The 15,636-nt window shown below is 35.7% G+C and overlaps 1 protein-coding gene across 2 annotated transcripts; it reads right to left on the reverse strand.

Annotated features, from left to right (window-relative positions):
- Nucleotides 1-249: 249 nt before the first annotated feature.
- sh3bp5b (SH3-domain binding protein 5b (BTK-associated)) lies at nt 250-15,328 on the reverse strand. 2 transcript variants are annotated; one of them, XM_053493542.1, is made up of 10 exons: nt 14,735-15,328; nt 14,555-14,650; nt 14,097-14,159; nt 11,673-11,801; nt 3,843-4,007; nt 3,390-3,520; nt 2,830-2,872; nt 2,441-2,660; nt 1,766-2,077; nt 250-1,359 (listed from the first exon to the last, which is right to left on the reverse strand). In XM_053493542.1, exons 2-10 carry the CDS (start codon nt 14,633-14,635, stop codon nt 1,205-1,207), a joined length of 1,299 nt encoding a protein of 432 aa, XP_053349517.1. In that variant the 5' UTR covers nt 14,636-14,650; nt 14,735-15,328; the 3' UTR covers nt 250-1,204. The 2 variants fall into 2 exon arrangements, with proteins under 2 accessions (XP_053349517.1, XP_053349516.1); XM_053493541.1 differs by having other exon boundaries at nt 14,555-15,328.
- Nucleotides 15,329-15,636: the final 308 nt, after the last annotated feature.

Genomic DNA, 15,636 nt, shown 5'->3' on the forward strand with positions numbered 1-15,636 from the left:
GAATTCCGATCTGCCTGTTCTCATTTTAGTGACATGAATGTGTATCAGATATGTGCATCAGATATGCCCACAGTAGATAAATCCATTTAGACATACAAAAAAATAAATAGAAATTAGAATTGAGTCACTCCAGATTGATAAAGTGACCTTAGTCTGAATGTCTAGAACAAAAATTACATTTTATTTTCCATAATAAATCCCCTGTAAAGAAAAATAAATAAATAAATGCAGAAAGCGCTCATGAAAAGATTACAATGATCAGAATATTACTTTATTTTAAGCCAGAAAAAAAAATTACAATCACAGTTTATTTAAATAGAAGACCAAAGACTTAAATCTATGACTAGAATGAACAAGACACAAAATCACAGCTTTTAAAGATATTTCTAATACACAAAACAGCTGCAACAAATAAATGTGGCCCGTCTACTGACCTGACTGAAGCTGTGCCTTGTGCCCCTGTATCTAGCAGCAGAAGCTACAATATTAAAGAACTGATCAATATTCATGCTGACATCTTAGAGTCTGCCCAACTGCTAACAAAGTTAAGTGACAGTGTAAAACTAGATTATGCCTTTATAATCCATGTTTTAATCTACAAACAAGAGCTGGAAATATCACATCGCATTATCTATTGCTTATGGCAGCATGCACATTTCCACTTTATTGGTCCTGCTGCTGCTGAAATAAAGAGCATACAGTGCAGATGATGAAACAGTTAAAAGGAGCATGTGGAGAACAACCATTCAGCATGATGGCACATGCGCCCTTATTGGCCTACCGAAGCAGCCAATTAACAATGTGTTTAATTCTCAAAATACTGTTTTGCCTGCTTTCTATTTCATCATGTCAACAATGTCTCTGTGGTGCCCCTGGTCCATAACCAGAAATATAATCACATTATTTAGATCACATTATTTCCATGATGTTCCTCATAGTGGTAAATGAGACTTCATCACTTAGTTTTCTTTTTCCTTCATGTGCTGTAAGAAATCATTCCTACTATATTAAACGTACAAATTCCTCTAACTGTTTCACTGATTTTGCCAGTAAGGTCCAGAGTAGCCCTGGCAAAATAAAAACTGTTGAATCATACAAGAGACAGATGGAGAGCTGCACACATCTTTTACAAGGGTGGGAGTGATCAGGTAATAGCAGCCCCAATATCTGCCCCAATAAGCAGTGGTGTAGTGCTGGTGATACTCTAGGCCATTCCCAGTGGTTTATGCTCTGTAGTTTTGCTGTTGTCTATTTGGCCGTGTTTTAGGGACAGGAAATGGAAGCGATACTTAATGCTGCTACTGCTGTTGTTGTTTAGAGTGTTGTTTAACTCATCCTCGGCTCCCTCTGCTCTGTCACCTGTATATAAACACACACACACGAAAACTGAAACAATTGTAAATTATTACATGCATCTTGTGATATTCAGAGAGTGAGAGGAAGTAGGAGCTAGTATTTATAACACAGGAAATGTAATGGCCCCAGCTGAAATTCTGCTTTGTCACAGCATTTGGCAGAGGCATCAGGTCTACTTATCATAACGATTATGAGAATTTCATGAGTCACAGGTGCAAAAATTAGTGCCCCCATCTTCATAACAGGTGTGGACAATATGTAAGAAATAACATATGAGGCATGATATAGAAAAATAATCAAGGACAAGTGTGTGGTGTGTGCTGTACAATGCGAAAGAGTGATACTGTTACCTCCCACAGAGTTGGAAAATCTAAATAAACCTTAACATGTTATGCTCTGAACATCTCACCTCTCTCCATGTCACAGTCAGGTGAGGAGGCTCCGCTGCATTCACTTCGTGGTCCAAGGATAGGCGAAATCAAGGCAAAGTCTGACAGAGAAACAGTGCTAGGCAGTTCCAGGCTGCATGGGCGTGATAAGGGAGAAGGAGATGAGGAGGATGAAGATGTAAATGATGGAGATAAGGAAGAAGAGAAGGGGCACTGCAGTGGCAATGGGCTGTTGCCTCCAGAGTTCATACTACATGTAGACTGTGTTTCTGAATCCTCCTCAGACATGATGTTGTTACTGCAGTTCTCATCCTCAAACATCTCTGATGTCACTAGATTGAGACAGGACGAAAAACAGGGAATCCTATTGCCAGCTCTCTTATTGGCACAAACAAAAACATTGGTGCACATTGTTTTATTAATTAAACTATCCAAGCATTGGCCCGGTAGCATAAGGAATAAAACTAGATTCAAATAAAAACCTTTAAAACCTGACCTTGTGACTGCCACATTATATATAAATTGCATATATGCGCAATTTATATATAATGTGGCATTATATATTTATATTATAATGTGCCGTTTTATTTATATATATATATATATATATATTTTTTTTTTTTTCCCCAATAATAATAATTGTGCAGATACTTGTGTGACACATTCAGTAATTTCAGAAATCCGTGTCTACTCACTGGATATGCCATCAGACTCCATTTTAAAGTTGGTAATATCATCTCCAGTGATCCCGTCACCCTCTGACCCCACTCCTCTCTCCCGAAAGCCAATAGCTACGGAGCGCCGGCGCTCGTGGATCTCGTCTGAGATCATCTCTAGGTTTTTCAGAGCCGTCTTATATTCCTCTTTTGAGTGTGTCAACTTGGTCTGAAGGTCATCCACATTTGTTTTCAGTTGCTATGATGGTAAGAGATGCAGTAAAACACAAGGAAAGAGAGAGAATAGTCACACAAGGGGCAAATGTACTTGTTAAATAAGAATTACAAACTTAAGAAACAGTAATTTAGAGTCGGTCCAGGCTTACAACTGTTTACATTTATGGAAACATAACTTTATAAACACTTACCTCTAGCTCCAAGTAGTACTTTGCCTTCATTTCAAAATAAGGTCTGTGCGCCAGAGAGCGAGAGAGAGAGCAAAATTATGATTAAAAGTGTATCTAATGCCGTAACAACAATTTCTGCATGCCTGTCAGTTTTAGTGAATGCTGAGAAGAGGATTTTCTGTCTCTGATTTCACGTTTTTCAGCTGGACTGATATAAAACTGTATACTTGCAAATTGGGAAGTACAGTTTGGCAGAAAAAAAAAAAAAAGTACTCCTGATTATGTGCGCCCAGAAATTAAATACAGTTTACAAAAATGAAGGTTTCAAATCCCTACTGAAACACAACATGCTTGTGTGATCAGATCCTCTTATCAAATAGATGATGATTAAAGCGTACAAAAGCATCATATCCTGCATTATACATGTTTCAACTTTTTAGTGTGAAACTGACTGAGGTAAATAAAATCCACTAATCCAGTTTGAGAAATCTATTGTCATATGCACAAAGTTCTTTTAAATATCAAACTTAAAGACTGGTTTGGAGATTGAAATTTTTAACCATGTGAAATAGGAGGCTCACTTGGACTTGCTGATGGTGCGTTTGAGCTTCTTCTCCAGCTGCTTCATGTGGCTCATGGCTGCATTATATCTGGCTGCTGTCTCTTTATGTAGCAGCTCACTGCGGCTTTTCGTCTGTTCTGCCTCCATCACCTTCAAATGCAGCACATTTACAACAACTTTACTGCCATTTGCACTGCTGTGGTTAACTTGACACTTGGCACTTCAAATTTGAGATGTGTTTAAAAATAAACCTAAGCTGCTCAGTGATCTTGTGTATGATATGTAAATTCTGATGTTTAAATAACATTTTACAATTGGTTGATTAAAAAAAAACATACTTTTTTTTTAATCAGACAATTTTAATTAAAAGATGAAAGAATGACAGGAAGCTTTTAGCTTTTATTTAAATTGCACTGTACAGCCAATTAGTGATTATGTAACCTATTTGCTCATGTTATTACATATTACTTACTCTCTGTGTGGCGTGGTTCAGCATCTCCTGCCAAGCCGAGTCAAAGTGCCGTTTGTCTTCTTCCAGCAGTCTCTGTTCAGCCAAGGCGATAGTTTCTTTGGCAGCCCGAAGCACCTCAGTGGCTCTCTGGAAGTCTTGTGTTGTTCTTTGAGCCTCAAGCTGAGCCTGGGAAACAGGCACAAGGCAGCATGATCAGCATTACACTACGAGCAGTATGATGCCAGGATACAGAGCAGACTCACAGGAACTCCTGCAGTGGGACCAGCTTGTTTTTGGGCCTTCTTTGCAATATTCTAGTCTGCTTTTATAACACACTGAGAATACATAATTACACAACAATGTCTCTGTACATGCATTACACATTTTGGGAACTTTGGACTCTGTCAGTTGGACTGAAACAGGAGCACAAAGCTGTTAACACGGCATACATGATACAAAAAGGGAATACCAGGACTTAGGGGAGTGTGGATTTTACAACTGAAAATGCTTCCTATGTAAGAACATTAAAGTCTTACTATTAATATGCTATTTATAGTAGTATTGATAGAAAATGCCTGAAAAACTTCTTTACAGATAAAGCCTATTTATCCTGTTCTACTCAAAGATAAAGACTAATCTTTCTGCTTAGTTAATACACAAGGTTCTCCAATGGCACCAACTATTTTACTTACACTGTTTTATTTTGCATCTTTTTTTTATTTTTTAATTTTTTTTTTTACAATTGACATCCTGTTCATGGCAATAAGCATTTTTTATCTTTATAACTCTTTAAATAACAGAGATCTTTACCTTTATATTTACACACACTGGTCAGAACAACTACAGTTAATTAATTTTCATACTCATATTTTTGGCTCTGTACACCAACACAATGGAGCAATCAATGAAGCATTCAAGAAGTGATGAAATCTTGATTAAGGGATTCCCCTCACCTAGCAGCAGTTTGATGGCTAGGTGTGGTCTGTTTCTATTGCATAGCAAATTAAGTAGATAAAGGTCAGGCATTGATTAAGTGTTAAATACTATGTATTAGCTGATCAATATACAGTAAATAAGCTCTCAATACGTGATGGGGCACATTCTTAAAAAAAAGATGGATGCACTGCAACACCAGCTTAGCAACACCAAAACTGAAGACAGAAAGACCCACAAACAAGCAGCAACTGAAGAAGGCTGCAGCAAAGAGGAAACTTGAAAGCCATTTGGTCTGTGATTTCCAAATGGTCACTGACTACAAAGATTTTGCTTAGAAATATTACTAAGTTTCTCCTAAAATAATGATGTTGTTTTGTGCAAATGCTTCCGAGCCTGCGAAAACATTGAGGGACCATAAAATGTGGCTATAAATTCTAAATTGTTAATTAATTTTTAAACCCCTTGAATATAGGTTTAAAGTTTACATTTCAATCACATCTTGAATGCTACATTTCAAATCCATTGTGGGGCTAAACAAAAGGTAAAAATGCAAAAACTGTGTCACTACTTTTGGACCAAATTGTATTAATAGGTACCTGGAATTAATACTTAAGTTTAGTCAGAAACGTTAAGTAGCTTAGTTTCCAACAAATAAAAAAGGGAATAAACTGGCAAAAGATCTATCCTGACTGTAATGACTCTTGTCCTATGCAAATTTAGAACTGACATATTGATGAAAAGCACTGCCTGATAACACGTGATGCTTAAAAGTGCTGATCTAGTCAGTTTTTTAGGAAACTCTAAGCTAGCTCTCTTCCAGGTTAACAGAACTTCCCAAATCAACTAGATGAGTAAGGCAACTACATGTTAACAACTATATATATTCTGCAGGTAAACTCAAAAGGTGAATTTAATCATTGCACTACATTTTGAAACAACACAGAGGGTAAACCATAAAATAAAATGAAATAAATGTTAGGAGGTCGTCACTCAGACAAAAACAAAAATTCAACTTGGCTGACATCCCCAAACATCAAAACTACACTTGGCAACAGTTTCTTATTATAGTTTATGTAGCAGTTAGACAACATAATCAAGGGACTATAAATGGGCAAAAAAAAAGTATATTAGGACTAAAATTAACCAAAACCTAAAAATCCCTAGATCAACTGAAGATGAATGCCTTCTCTTCACCACACTTTAAATCAAATAAGAAAAATGGTACCATGCTACACTTATGAGCAGGAAAAAAATATTCACATAAAAAGGAGAAATACTGTGGCAAATTTCTTAACATATTTTTTACAGTACAGGTGTGCTGTCCTGTGTCACTTAATGTGAGGTCGCTGGATGTGATGTCACAAGTCATTAACCACTTTTCAGCATAAATTTAAGGCATCAACACAGCTGAGATATCAAAATCCCTCCGCAATTTTTGCATCCTTAATGTATTTATAGATCACATAGGCCCAGTTTGTTGGCGACCGTATAAATCCCCTAGTACATCAAGATCCATTGGGTGTGTTTTGCAAATGACTAACTTTATACTGAATAGATAGATATAGATAATAGAGCCCATGACATGCAATGTAAAAGTTGTTCAGCTCATTGAGGTCTAAATGTGTACCAGGTTTCATGTGCAAATGTGCAAGTGTGTAAGTGTGTATGAACTATGCAGCTAAATATCGGGTTTCAATTCAGAAGGAGGCAGACCTAACATTCAGTTTATTCATAAACACAGCAAAATATTTAAACGTTTTGTGGAAAATGAATACATCATCTTTACTTATTTGCCCCTATACAAGGTGTGTTACATTTAAATGCATGAGACCAAATGAATCTACCATTGATTTAAAAAAAAGGCAGCATTTCATTTGCATTTCCTCAACCTCAGTACAGAGAAGCTTTTTTTATGACTTGGTAAAGTGCATCATTAACTTTAATGGGAAAAGCGTTTCTGGCCTTAGGGACTGAGAACTAAAAACTGTGTTGTTTATCATACAAGGATCTAAATCAGGAAATTCCTCTCTTTAACATGTCTGCCACTTATTCAGTCTGTGTATGGCCTTCGTGTTTTCTTAAATAACTGAACAAAATAAGGATCCAGATACATCTGGTTTAATGTGTTTTAAGGATGCATTCCATACACAAAAACATAATTTTTGGCATGTTTGGAACACAGGGTGTGACCCAGTTATCTTAATTCAGTCTTGTTTATTGCATTATATTTGTACTGTACATATGGACTATATACCATATGAGTTTTGCCTTCTTTAAAGGCTCATTCCTTAGAAAGCTCTCTACATTTCAAAGCTTATAGTCTGAATACAGAAACACAATTTAAATTAAACAAACATGCACAATGATGTAAAGAAATAAGTAAGCAAATAGGGTGATCTGACAAAGTGGTTATTTGCAATGTGCAACCCTTATGCTTGCTGCAGAGAAACACAGCCAAATACAGAGAAGTGAGAATGTGTAAACAAAACCTTGAACAAATAAGTACTACAAAACATCACTGGATTTTTCAACCCAATTACAACAAAATCAATGATTCAATATACAATATATATTTATCTATATAGCATATTTGTATAAAATAAAACATGTAGAATCTCTATCAATATTATAATGCAGAATGTTAAAATATAGATACTTTGCTATAATTCTAAATGACACTGAAGCTATATGCTCAATTTCAATTTGTGTAATCTGAACTGCACCATCTTATTTGTCTTAAATGTTTATGGCTGTTTTATATGCAATAAGGGCTACTTATGATGTTTTATTTTCAGTCCCTGTTTGAAACCTGTATACAGTTTGGTTTTACTAATGCTCTGTCAAACATTTAGGATCACTAGAAGCAGAAATCAGCAGTTATCAGTTATGAAAGGAAGAAAACTGAGAGATGCACCAAAAGCAATGGATACAAGCTAGCAAGGTTTTTGTTAAATGCTTTTAAGTCACACTGGGTGTTTTCCAACACATCCACTTTGGAAAATCCAGCTAGCAGCCACTAGTGCTTTAAACAAAAAAGAGGTCAGAAATAAACAAAGGAAGTGCCACTTCTATTATCTGATTCATTTCCTTCTAATCTTAGCCACGCTAAAAAAAAGGAACATGTGAAAGTGGCCCAGCATGTGAAAACATGAACAGCTATGAGGACTTTCTTAGCATCAAACTCCACTTTGGACAACATTGGGTTTCATCTGTAGTCAATGTATTTTAAAATAATGAAAACAATATTTTCATTCCAGGCCAATACCACAATGATATTAGCAGAAACTGGTTCTTGTAGGAGTGTCTTTAATTCACATATACTTATTGCTTTATATTTATTCAGTGACACATTTCATTAAAACAGGTTTCCACCATTGCTACAAGTAGTAACAAAGGTTACTGTACCTTTTGATCAATAACTAATTACGCCAAGTTTTATGCAAATGACTGTTTACCCACACTTCCTGTATCTGTGTATTAGTCACTTCTGTGTGCTTTCAAAAAACAGAACCGTTTTGACTTCAACACATTTGCAACGTTTAAGTTATAAACCAGCACTTCAATCTGTTGATACTTTGATCATTAGTTAAGAGAATAGAATTCATTACCCATGAGGAAAACAAAAGAATTATAATGATAAATGTGCAAAAATACAGGCGTTATTTTAGCATTTGCCAGCACATCTAATGCCAAAAGTTTGCATGACCTGGGATTCACCTCATCTGAAAATGCTCAACGACAACTAATTCCTAAACCATGAATCTACATCTACTCTGATAAAAGTCTTAAAAACAAAATTATCCACTTAAGAACCTAAACTGTCCACTTTTCTAGTAAATAATCTAAGGAGAATGCCTTGTTGTGATGAATCATGCTTTCTTATTGTGTCACTCTAAAAACATCCTGCATTAAACATTACAGTATGATGATATACAAATAAGTGAACAAGTAGCACTATAACCTTATCTATCTGAACACCTCGTATCCAGTGTTCAACAAAAAAAGAATGTGGATGTGGGAAAGGACAATTTGTCAAAACTAAAACAAACCCACCAAAAACAAAACAAACCAAAAAAAAAAAAAAAAAACAAACCAAAAAAAAAAAACTCCATCTGATGGGACTCATAAGAAACTAATTATATTATAGCCCTGTTATACTGTCGGTTCTGATTGGTTAGAATGTGCTTCTACACCAGCAGCTCTGGCAACAGTTCAAGCTGGCTGTAAGGCAAATCTCAGGTTTATGTTAATGTGCCCATTTATGTACATTATCTTTCTATAATAACAACTTACACAATATCTCTTGGGTCTGTCAGAATGATTTGTCTTACAGTTTTCAAGAGAGAGAAAAATGTAAGATATGCATAGTCAGAATTTTTTTTTAATTTTTTAGTAACAAACATTAGATAAATATTGGCAACACATCATCTTAATGAGATAATTTGTGCCTTTATTTGGTGTTAGTCTAGATAAATATATTTGAATACAAAATGAAAGATTTAATAGCTATGTATTGCCGTTTAAAATCAAAATCAGAATGTGTCAAAATAATAGCAACATTAATACTTGATTAGTGTCAATATAATTAAATTACAGAAACTAGCTGTTTAATGAAAATTTCACAGTATGGGTAATAATTATAAATCACTCATTCATTAATTGCCAATCTGAATTTAACTAATTTAACAAAATAAATAATGTTTGTTTTCATATTTTACCTCTCATATGTATTACCTTAAGGAAATAGATAAGGTTAACGTGTTAAACTAAACAATCACAAAAACATTACTTATAAATAATAATAATCAAGCTGCAGCAAAATAAACTAGCAATATCTAAAAATTAACAAGTATCAGACCACCTTACATAAACATGCTGGTTATTCTTTTTCTAAAACTGCATGTCCCACAATGCTTTACTCGTTACATAGTAACATCAACTCTTTATTATGAAAATAACAGACAATTTTTATACGTTTGGCATTACTGTTTTGGAAACCTTCACGAAATCATGTTCATGACTAACATTTGTGTTACAGTACATTGGATCTTGTTAAAATTCTAATGCTGATGATGAGAACACTACGGTTGCAATTGGATGTAAACAAGAACACACAGCATTCAGTACAGAAACGTAGACCACAATCTGTAATCAGTTTGGTTAGACTCAAGCTCTTGCCTGAAAAAGTGTATGACACAGACAGTGTGAAAAACAATTTGTGCGTGGTTGTTAGGCATTGTACCACTGAGCCTGACGTTGTTAACAACCTGACAAAAACAAGTAGGTGAAAGAATTAGAAGGAGACAGCAAGGAAAAAAGAGGGGGGAAATGACGGCCAGAGAGTGGGGAAGGTAGACATCAATCACACTACTAGTTTTTTTTTTCTTTTAAATAAAATGTTTTGGTCTTTTCCAGCGGAAACACAGTCAACACCAACATATAACCACGCCGGAGCTAAGTTATAAGCGTTTGGGATTTTTGTGGAGATTAAAGGGATTCGCTTCAGCAAAATGGACTTCAAAAGAAGATATAATGTCCTGCTGGACACAATGAGCTGCTCCTCAAATCAAACCACGTCACCAATTAGGGGATCTGTCTAATCTGTAAATACTCAGTCAAAGCTGCTTGTGCTTTTTACCATAACACATCTGCTGCAATATTCAAGCTGTGTAGCTTAATTATTCCTTCACCAACTATATCTATCCTGAACACCTGTGGTACAATGCAAGGCTTGTGATTCCAGTATACTCCAAGGCAAAAGCATATTTGTTAGCTTAATAGATTTCTACTGAGTCTGGCACAGACTGTGCACCAACACTAAAAGACAAAGGAGCACAGTTATAGGAGGTTTTCATATTTGCGCTGCTCAAAATATCAATAATCTGTTTAAGACATATTCAGGAGAACAAGACCAAAGAACAGTCTATATTAGTTTGCCAAGATGAAAATACACCTGCCATTTAATTTAATATATTTACCCTGTATATCCTTATCCTGTATAACTTATACACTTTACCATTTCATTTACTTCTTTTTCAATTCCATTTAATTGGCAACCTTGTACATGCTGTAAATTTTCCAGCTAAAGCTTTTCTACATTTGTATAATTTTCTCTTATTTTATTTTCTTTAAATACTCTGTTTTCTTTCTTTAATTTTAGGTCATGAGTGGTCATATAGGCATTTCACTGCATATCTTGTGTATGGCTGTGTATACAACATAAAATTAGAATTTGAATTGTTGCCATTTTTATACAATGTATGGGATAACTTAGTACATAGATTATAATTAGTGGTAATAACTAACTGTGAGCCTACAGTAGATCAAAACATTTAAATACAAAATGGTACTGTACATTTGTAGTTCTCTGGTGTCATTTATTTAATCCATGCCTGCTTGATAACTTCCTGAAGATCATGTACAGAAATTTGCCACAGAAGTTCAATAGAAATCATAGCTTTAGTCATAGCCATTTTTTGTGCAGAGGTGGACACCCCAGCTTCATAAAGTAAAATTCCTGCTACATATGTATTCCATCCATTAACTAAATCCGCCAATTCTGATAAGCACACAGCCAGACAGTCTAGAACTAATTAGTAACGCCACCTTTTTTGTGCACAGTGAGAACTACAATACAGTGCACATGTCTTAATACTTTTTGCCACCACTGTCTTTATACTACAACCTATTTCTGGTCTGCAAGTCATTCGACTTGGAAAAAGAAAAAGCCCTTTTTTGCCACATGATAGAAAACAGCAAAGGTAAAAAATAATATAAATAAATACAAGAGAGCAGATTGTAACATATAATGCTACTAAATGCTGCTCAGAGAGACATAAAACTCACCAGTCTATACAGGAAAAGACACTTTGGTAGAGATGTGTTTTGAGCAAAGCTAATACTTAGCATTCTCACCTGGCGTGCCACACGGCGTGCCTCCCAGTATGGCTTTGAGTCCTCTACGGCCTTGCCGATCTTTTTCAACAGCTCATCCAGTTTCAGTGTGGCTTCCACCAGCACAGAGCGAAACCTCTGCCTGGCATCCTGGAAATCACAGCATCAATCATCACACATTAAGTTTGATGAAACCAAGGCTAGTAGAATGGTGAACTTTTCAGAATTCCACAGTAGTGATATATACATTCAAATAATTGATTTAAATTAATACTGTACATTGTCCTGAACGGGACATCCAAAATAGATTAGCTTTTCCACTGAGACTATAATAAAACAACTGGACAAGTGGAAAAAAACACAGCTTGTTTAAAGATGCAATAGAAAGAATCTAATAATTATTCCTTTTGGAAGTTTTTGAGTTACAAAAATTTGAAAAGATTTATATGGAATAGCACCCATTACCACAAAAGATGAACTGTAAACGCCTTACATTTCAAGATGAGCAGATTATTACTCTAGTGGCTGTTGTGTGTTAAACTCCCATGAGATCAAAAGTTTCTGAAATACTCAAACCAGCCCATCTGTTGCCAAACATTCATGCCATGAATACATTAACAAACCCCACACAATTTCTTCCTTCTGATCTTTGTTGTAAACATAAACATGTGTAACTGAAGCTCTTGACCTGCACTTGTGTGATTTTTACATTGCACTGCTACCACATGAATGGCTGATTAACTTGTAAATCTGTGTGTTCACGTGGTGTCCTCTTGAAGTCGTGTGTATGTAAGTTGACCTGGGAAAACAAGTTAAATCTGGTTTTCCAGCCAAATTCTGAAAACCAATAACAGATCATGACATCTCAACTTTAATAAAATGATAATATTCATTCTACCAAAAAAAGGTTTTTATATTTAGGCTGCTTTCTAACTGGCTTTCTGCCTGTAAAAAATATGTTCGGCGTGGAGCCACTTCATTAAGTGCAGTCCTAAAATGAGTCTACCTAAACATAAACACAATTTTTAAAACAAAGTTTGTAGATAGCTACATGTTAAACCAATACTGGAAATAAACCTTGGAATTCTGTTTGTAAAACAGAAAAGAGTGTTTAAACACTCTGAGTACATACATAAAACAGCAGTCAAGGTTTTTTCACAACAATGTTAGGGTGAACAGAGTGAAGAGGCTCTGATGGGTTCATGTTAAAATATCCTGAGTAGCTGCAAAATTAATTGCAATAAAATAAAAATCGCAGTATGGACCACTGCAATTACTGAATTGCAAAAGGCTGCATTTATAGGATAATACATGGGGTAATATTGTTTACTACACTACACTATTGTTTACTAACCTTCACTAATTACATTGAATTACTGAATGGATTTTCGCAAATTTCTAATGTATACAATACATGCTAAGTGAAACATTTAATGTTTAAATAGTTCCACATCACAGTTCAAATTGCAATTGCAATGTGTCAAGTATTCACTACACGATCTTTTAAACAAATCATCCAGTCCTAGTTCTAAGTGATGTTCACCTCAAATAATAAGACTGATGCAGGTGAAACTGATAAAGAAAAAACTCATTTACCATCATAAACTTATAATTCATCTAAAATTACACATAGACGTCACTTTTCCATAAGCAGACTAGGTTATGCACGCAGAGGTAAGGCCTGGCAAATTTTAGTAAAAGTGAAAAGTTTTTTTACTTGATATTGCTAGACCTTTACAGGTATGTGAGGTTAAGATACATGCAAAAAAAAAAACATATTCAAAACCTCATATCTTAACCATGTCAAGGCTTTTCCAGGCCGACGCACATACAGAAGCAATACCTCATATGATTCTACCACTGAATTTGAACCGATCGACAGTCACATACAATCAAACCTTTCTAGCTAGAGCTTGGCAGGAAGGCTGATTCCTTAGTACAATAACTTTCATGGGTTGCAACGATTGGTTGTTTATTGTATACAGTCATGTGCCATAAGAACAGCAGCTTTGGTTAATGATTTCTACCATTTCTTTAGCTCACTCAGCAACACCTGGCTTATTTTTAGATTTACAGTCAATCACCATAGTACAATAATACTGTTGTACTGTGAAACCTCTGGGCCATTTCAATATTATTTCATGCAATTACATGTTTAGCGGTTTAAAGGAAAAGTATATGAGGCATTAAAGTTAACATTAAAATAAACAGCTTTTTCATGCACGTTTTCATGTGCCAGATGTGAAAACCACACTGTTGATTCCCAGACAACAGGCATAAAACAGACAGGCCTGGCAACTTGCGGAAACATTTAGTCTGTGTAGTCTTTAGTCATGATGATAATTGAGCTTTGCACGAAGCTTCAGACTTAAACAACTAAACAGAACAAAAAAAAAAGTCATCACGATACATGAAGGTTATAAAACTATAAATCCACTGTTGTACCTCCAGTTCGGTCTCACATCGGTTGATGTCATCTGTGGACTGATTCAGCTTCTCCAGTTCCCCCTGTTACAAAAAAATATGCCAAATTTAGAGAAGAAGCATGGAGCAATGTCCCGTGGGAATGCTTTGCTCCAGATGCTGTGTAATATAACCAGTGGTAATCAAATGTCTTGGGGTTAAATGTAAAACACTCTTAAGCTCTCAAACTCTCAAGGATCCATTGAACCTTTTTGGTCTAAAGTGTGCACTAATATGATCTGGGACAAAACACAAGACAAAATGTTCACGTATCTGGAGCCAGACATGAATTACATTGAAATTGGCCTTGACATATAGTCTATAGATATAGTCTCGTGTTTGTTTGTGTTTTTTATGTTCAAAATATTGGAAAGCAAAGTAAACTGGTTTTATAAAAATGAATAAAAAACGAGCAGACTGCGTCAAAACAGCCCTGGTACCTGAACCCGGGGATCCACTTCTTCCTCTTCAGCAGACTCACATTCTCCATCAGACCTGCTTTCCTTCTCTCTGCTCTCCATGCTCTGAGATGATTTCTAGATATTCAAACAACAACTCTAACAATGGACCCTGCTGGCCTAAAAAAACAATAATCTGTAAAAACAATAAACGTTAAAAACCTTCACTATCTCCCTAAAGCTTGCAGGCTCTTATGCAGGACGGAAAGAGTCCGGAGCGCTGATTAAACAGGTCGTTCCTGTAAAAACCCGGCTAATATTAAGCATATCGTACAGAGCGAGTCAGAGACAGAGCCGTGGGTGAAACGCAAAGCGACGTCCGGGTACTACACTACTACACTACACAGTACGCTCCATGTGGAAAGGCGTACTTCTTTGGCATACTGTGTAGTGTCTTAGTATGCGTCTTCGGCCGTCGCTTCAGACCGCAATGAGGAACGCCATTGCTCCGCCCATTTTCATAGTGCCACCATATGGAAGGCCATAACTGACAAAAGTTCACTGACGTACACAGTATATTGACTAAAGTATTCCGCCAAACCTGTTAATGATTTAATTCAGGTGTTTCGGTCAGGCCTCTTATCTCTAGTGAAGGTTTAATCTTAATGCTTCAGCAGACCACGGCATCTTGGACCTTGCTATGCTTCCAACTTTGAGACAACAATTTGGAGAAGGCCCTATATGACTGTACCCCAGTGCACAAAGCAAGGACTATAAAGTATGGTAGCCGACAAGTGCAAAAGAAAATAACAAAACCCAAAACAAAATAGCAAATTTAAAAATAAATTAGCAAAACCAAAAACAAAATAACAAATTAAAAAACAAAATAACAAATTCAAAAACAAAATAACAAAACTGAACAGGTTTAAACTTACGGACATGTAGACTCTTAAAATACTGAAATGGATCCTTAAATGAAAATACATTTAAACTTTCCTGAAGCTGCAATACTTCCTGTATATTTTGAGTGACAGAAGTCTCGACCAATCAGCGGTAAGAATCAACAAGCAAACCACACATAGGCATGTTGATTCTTACTGCTGATTGGATGAGACGTCTACCTT

The sequence above is a fragment of the Clarias gariepinus genome, chromosome 4 (assembly GCF_024256425.1).
Source record: "Clarias gariepinus isolate MV-2021 ecotype Netherlands chromosome 4, CGAR_prim_01v2, whole genome shotgun sequence".
Classification (NCBI taxonomy): domain Eukaryota; kingdom Metazoa; phylum Chordata; class Actinopteri; order Siluriformes; family Clariidae; genus Clarias; species Clarias gariepinus.

What these genes read in the sequence shown, in the direction of transcription:
- sh3bp5b (XM_053493542.1), bottom strand. Translation starts at nt 14,635, where the DNA reads ATGGAGAGCAGAGAGAAGGAAAGCAGGTCTGATGGAGAATGTGAGTCT. An exon ending in TGAACCACGCCACACAGAGA is followed by an intron (nt 3,521 to 3,842) that starts GTAAGTAATATG and finishes CTGCATTTGAAG; the next exon opens with GTGATGGAGGCAGAACAGAC. An exon ending in TGACTGTGACATGGAGAGAG is followed by an intron (nt 1,360 to 1,765) that starts GTGAGATGTTCA and finishes GTTTATATACAG; the next exon opens with GTGACAGAGCAGAGGGAGCC.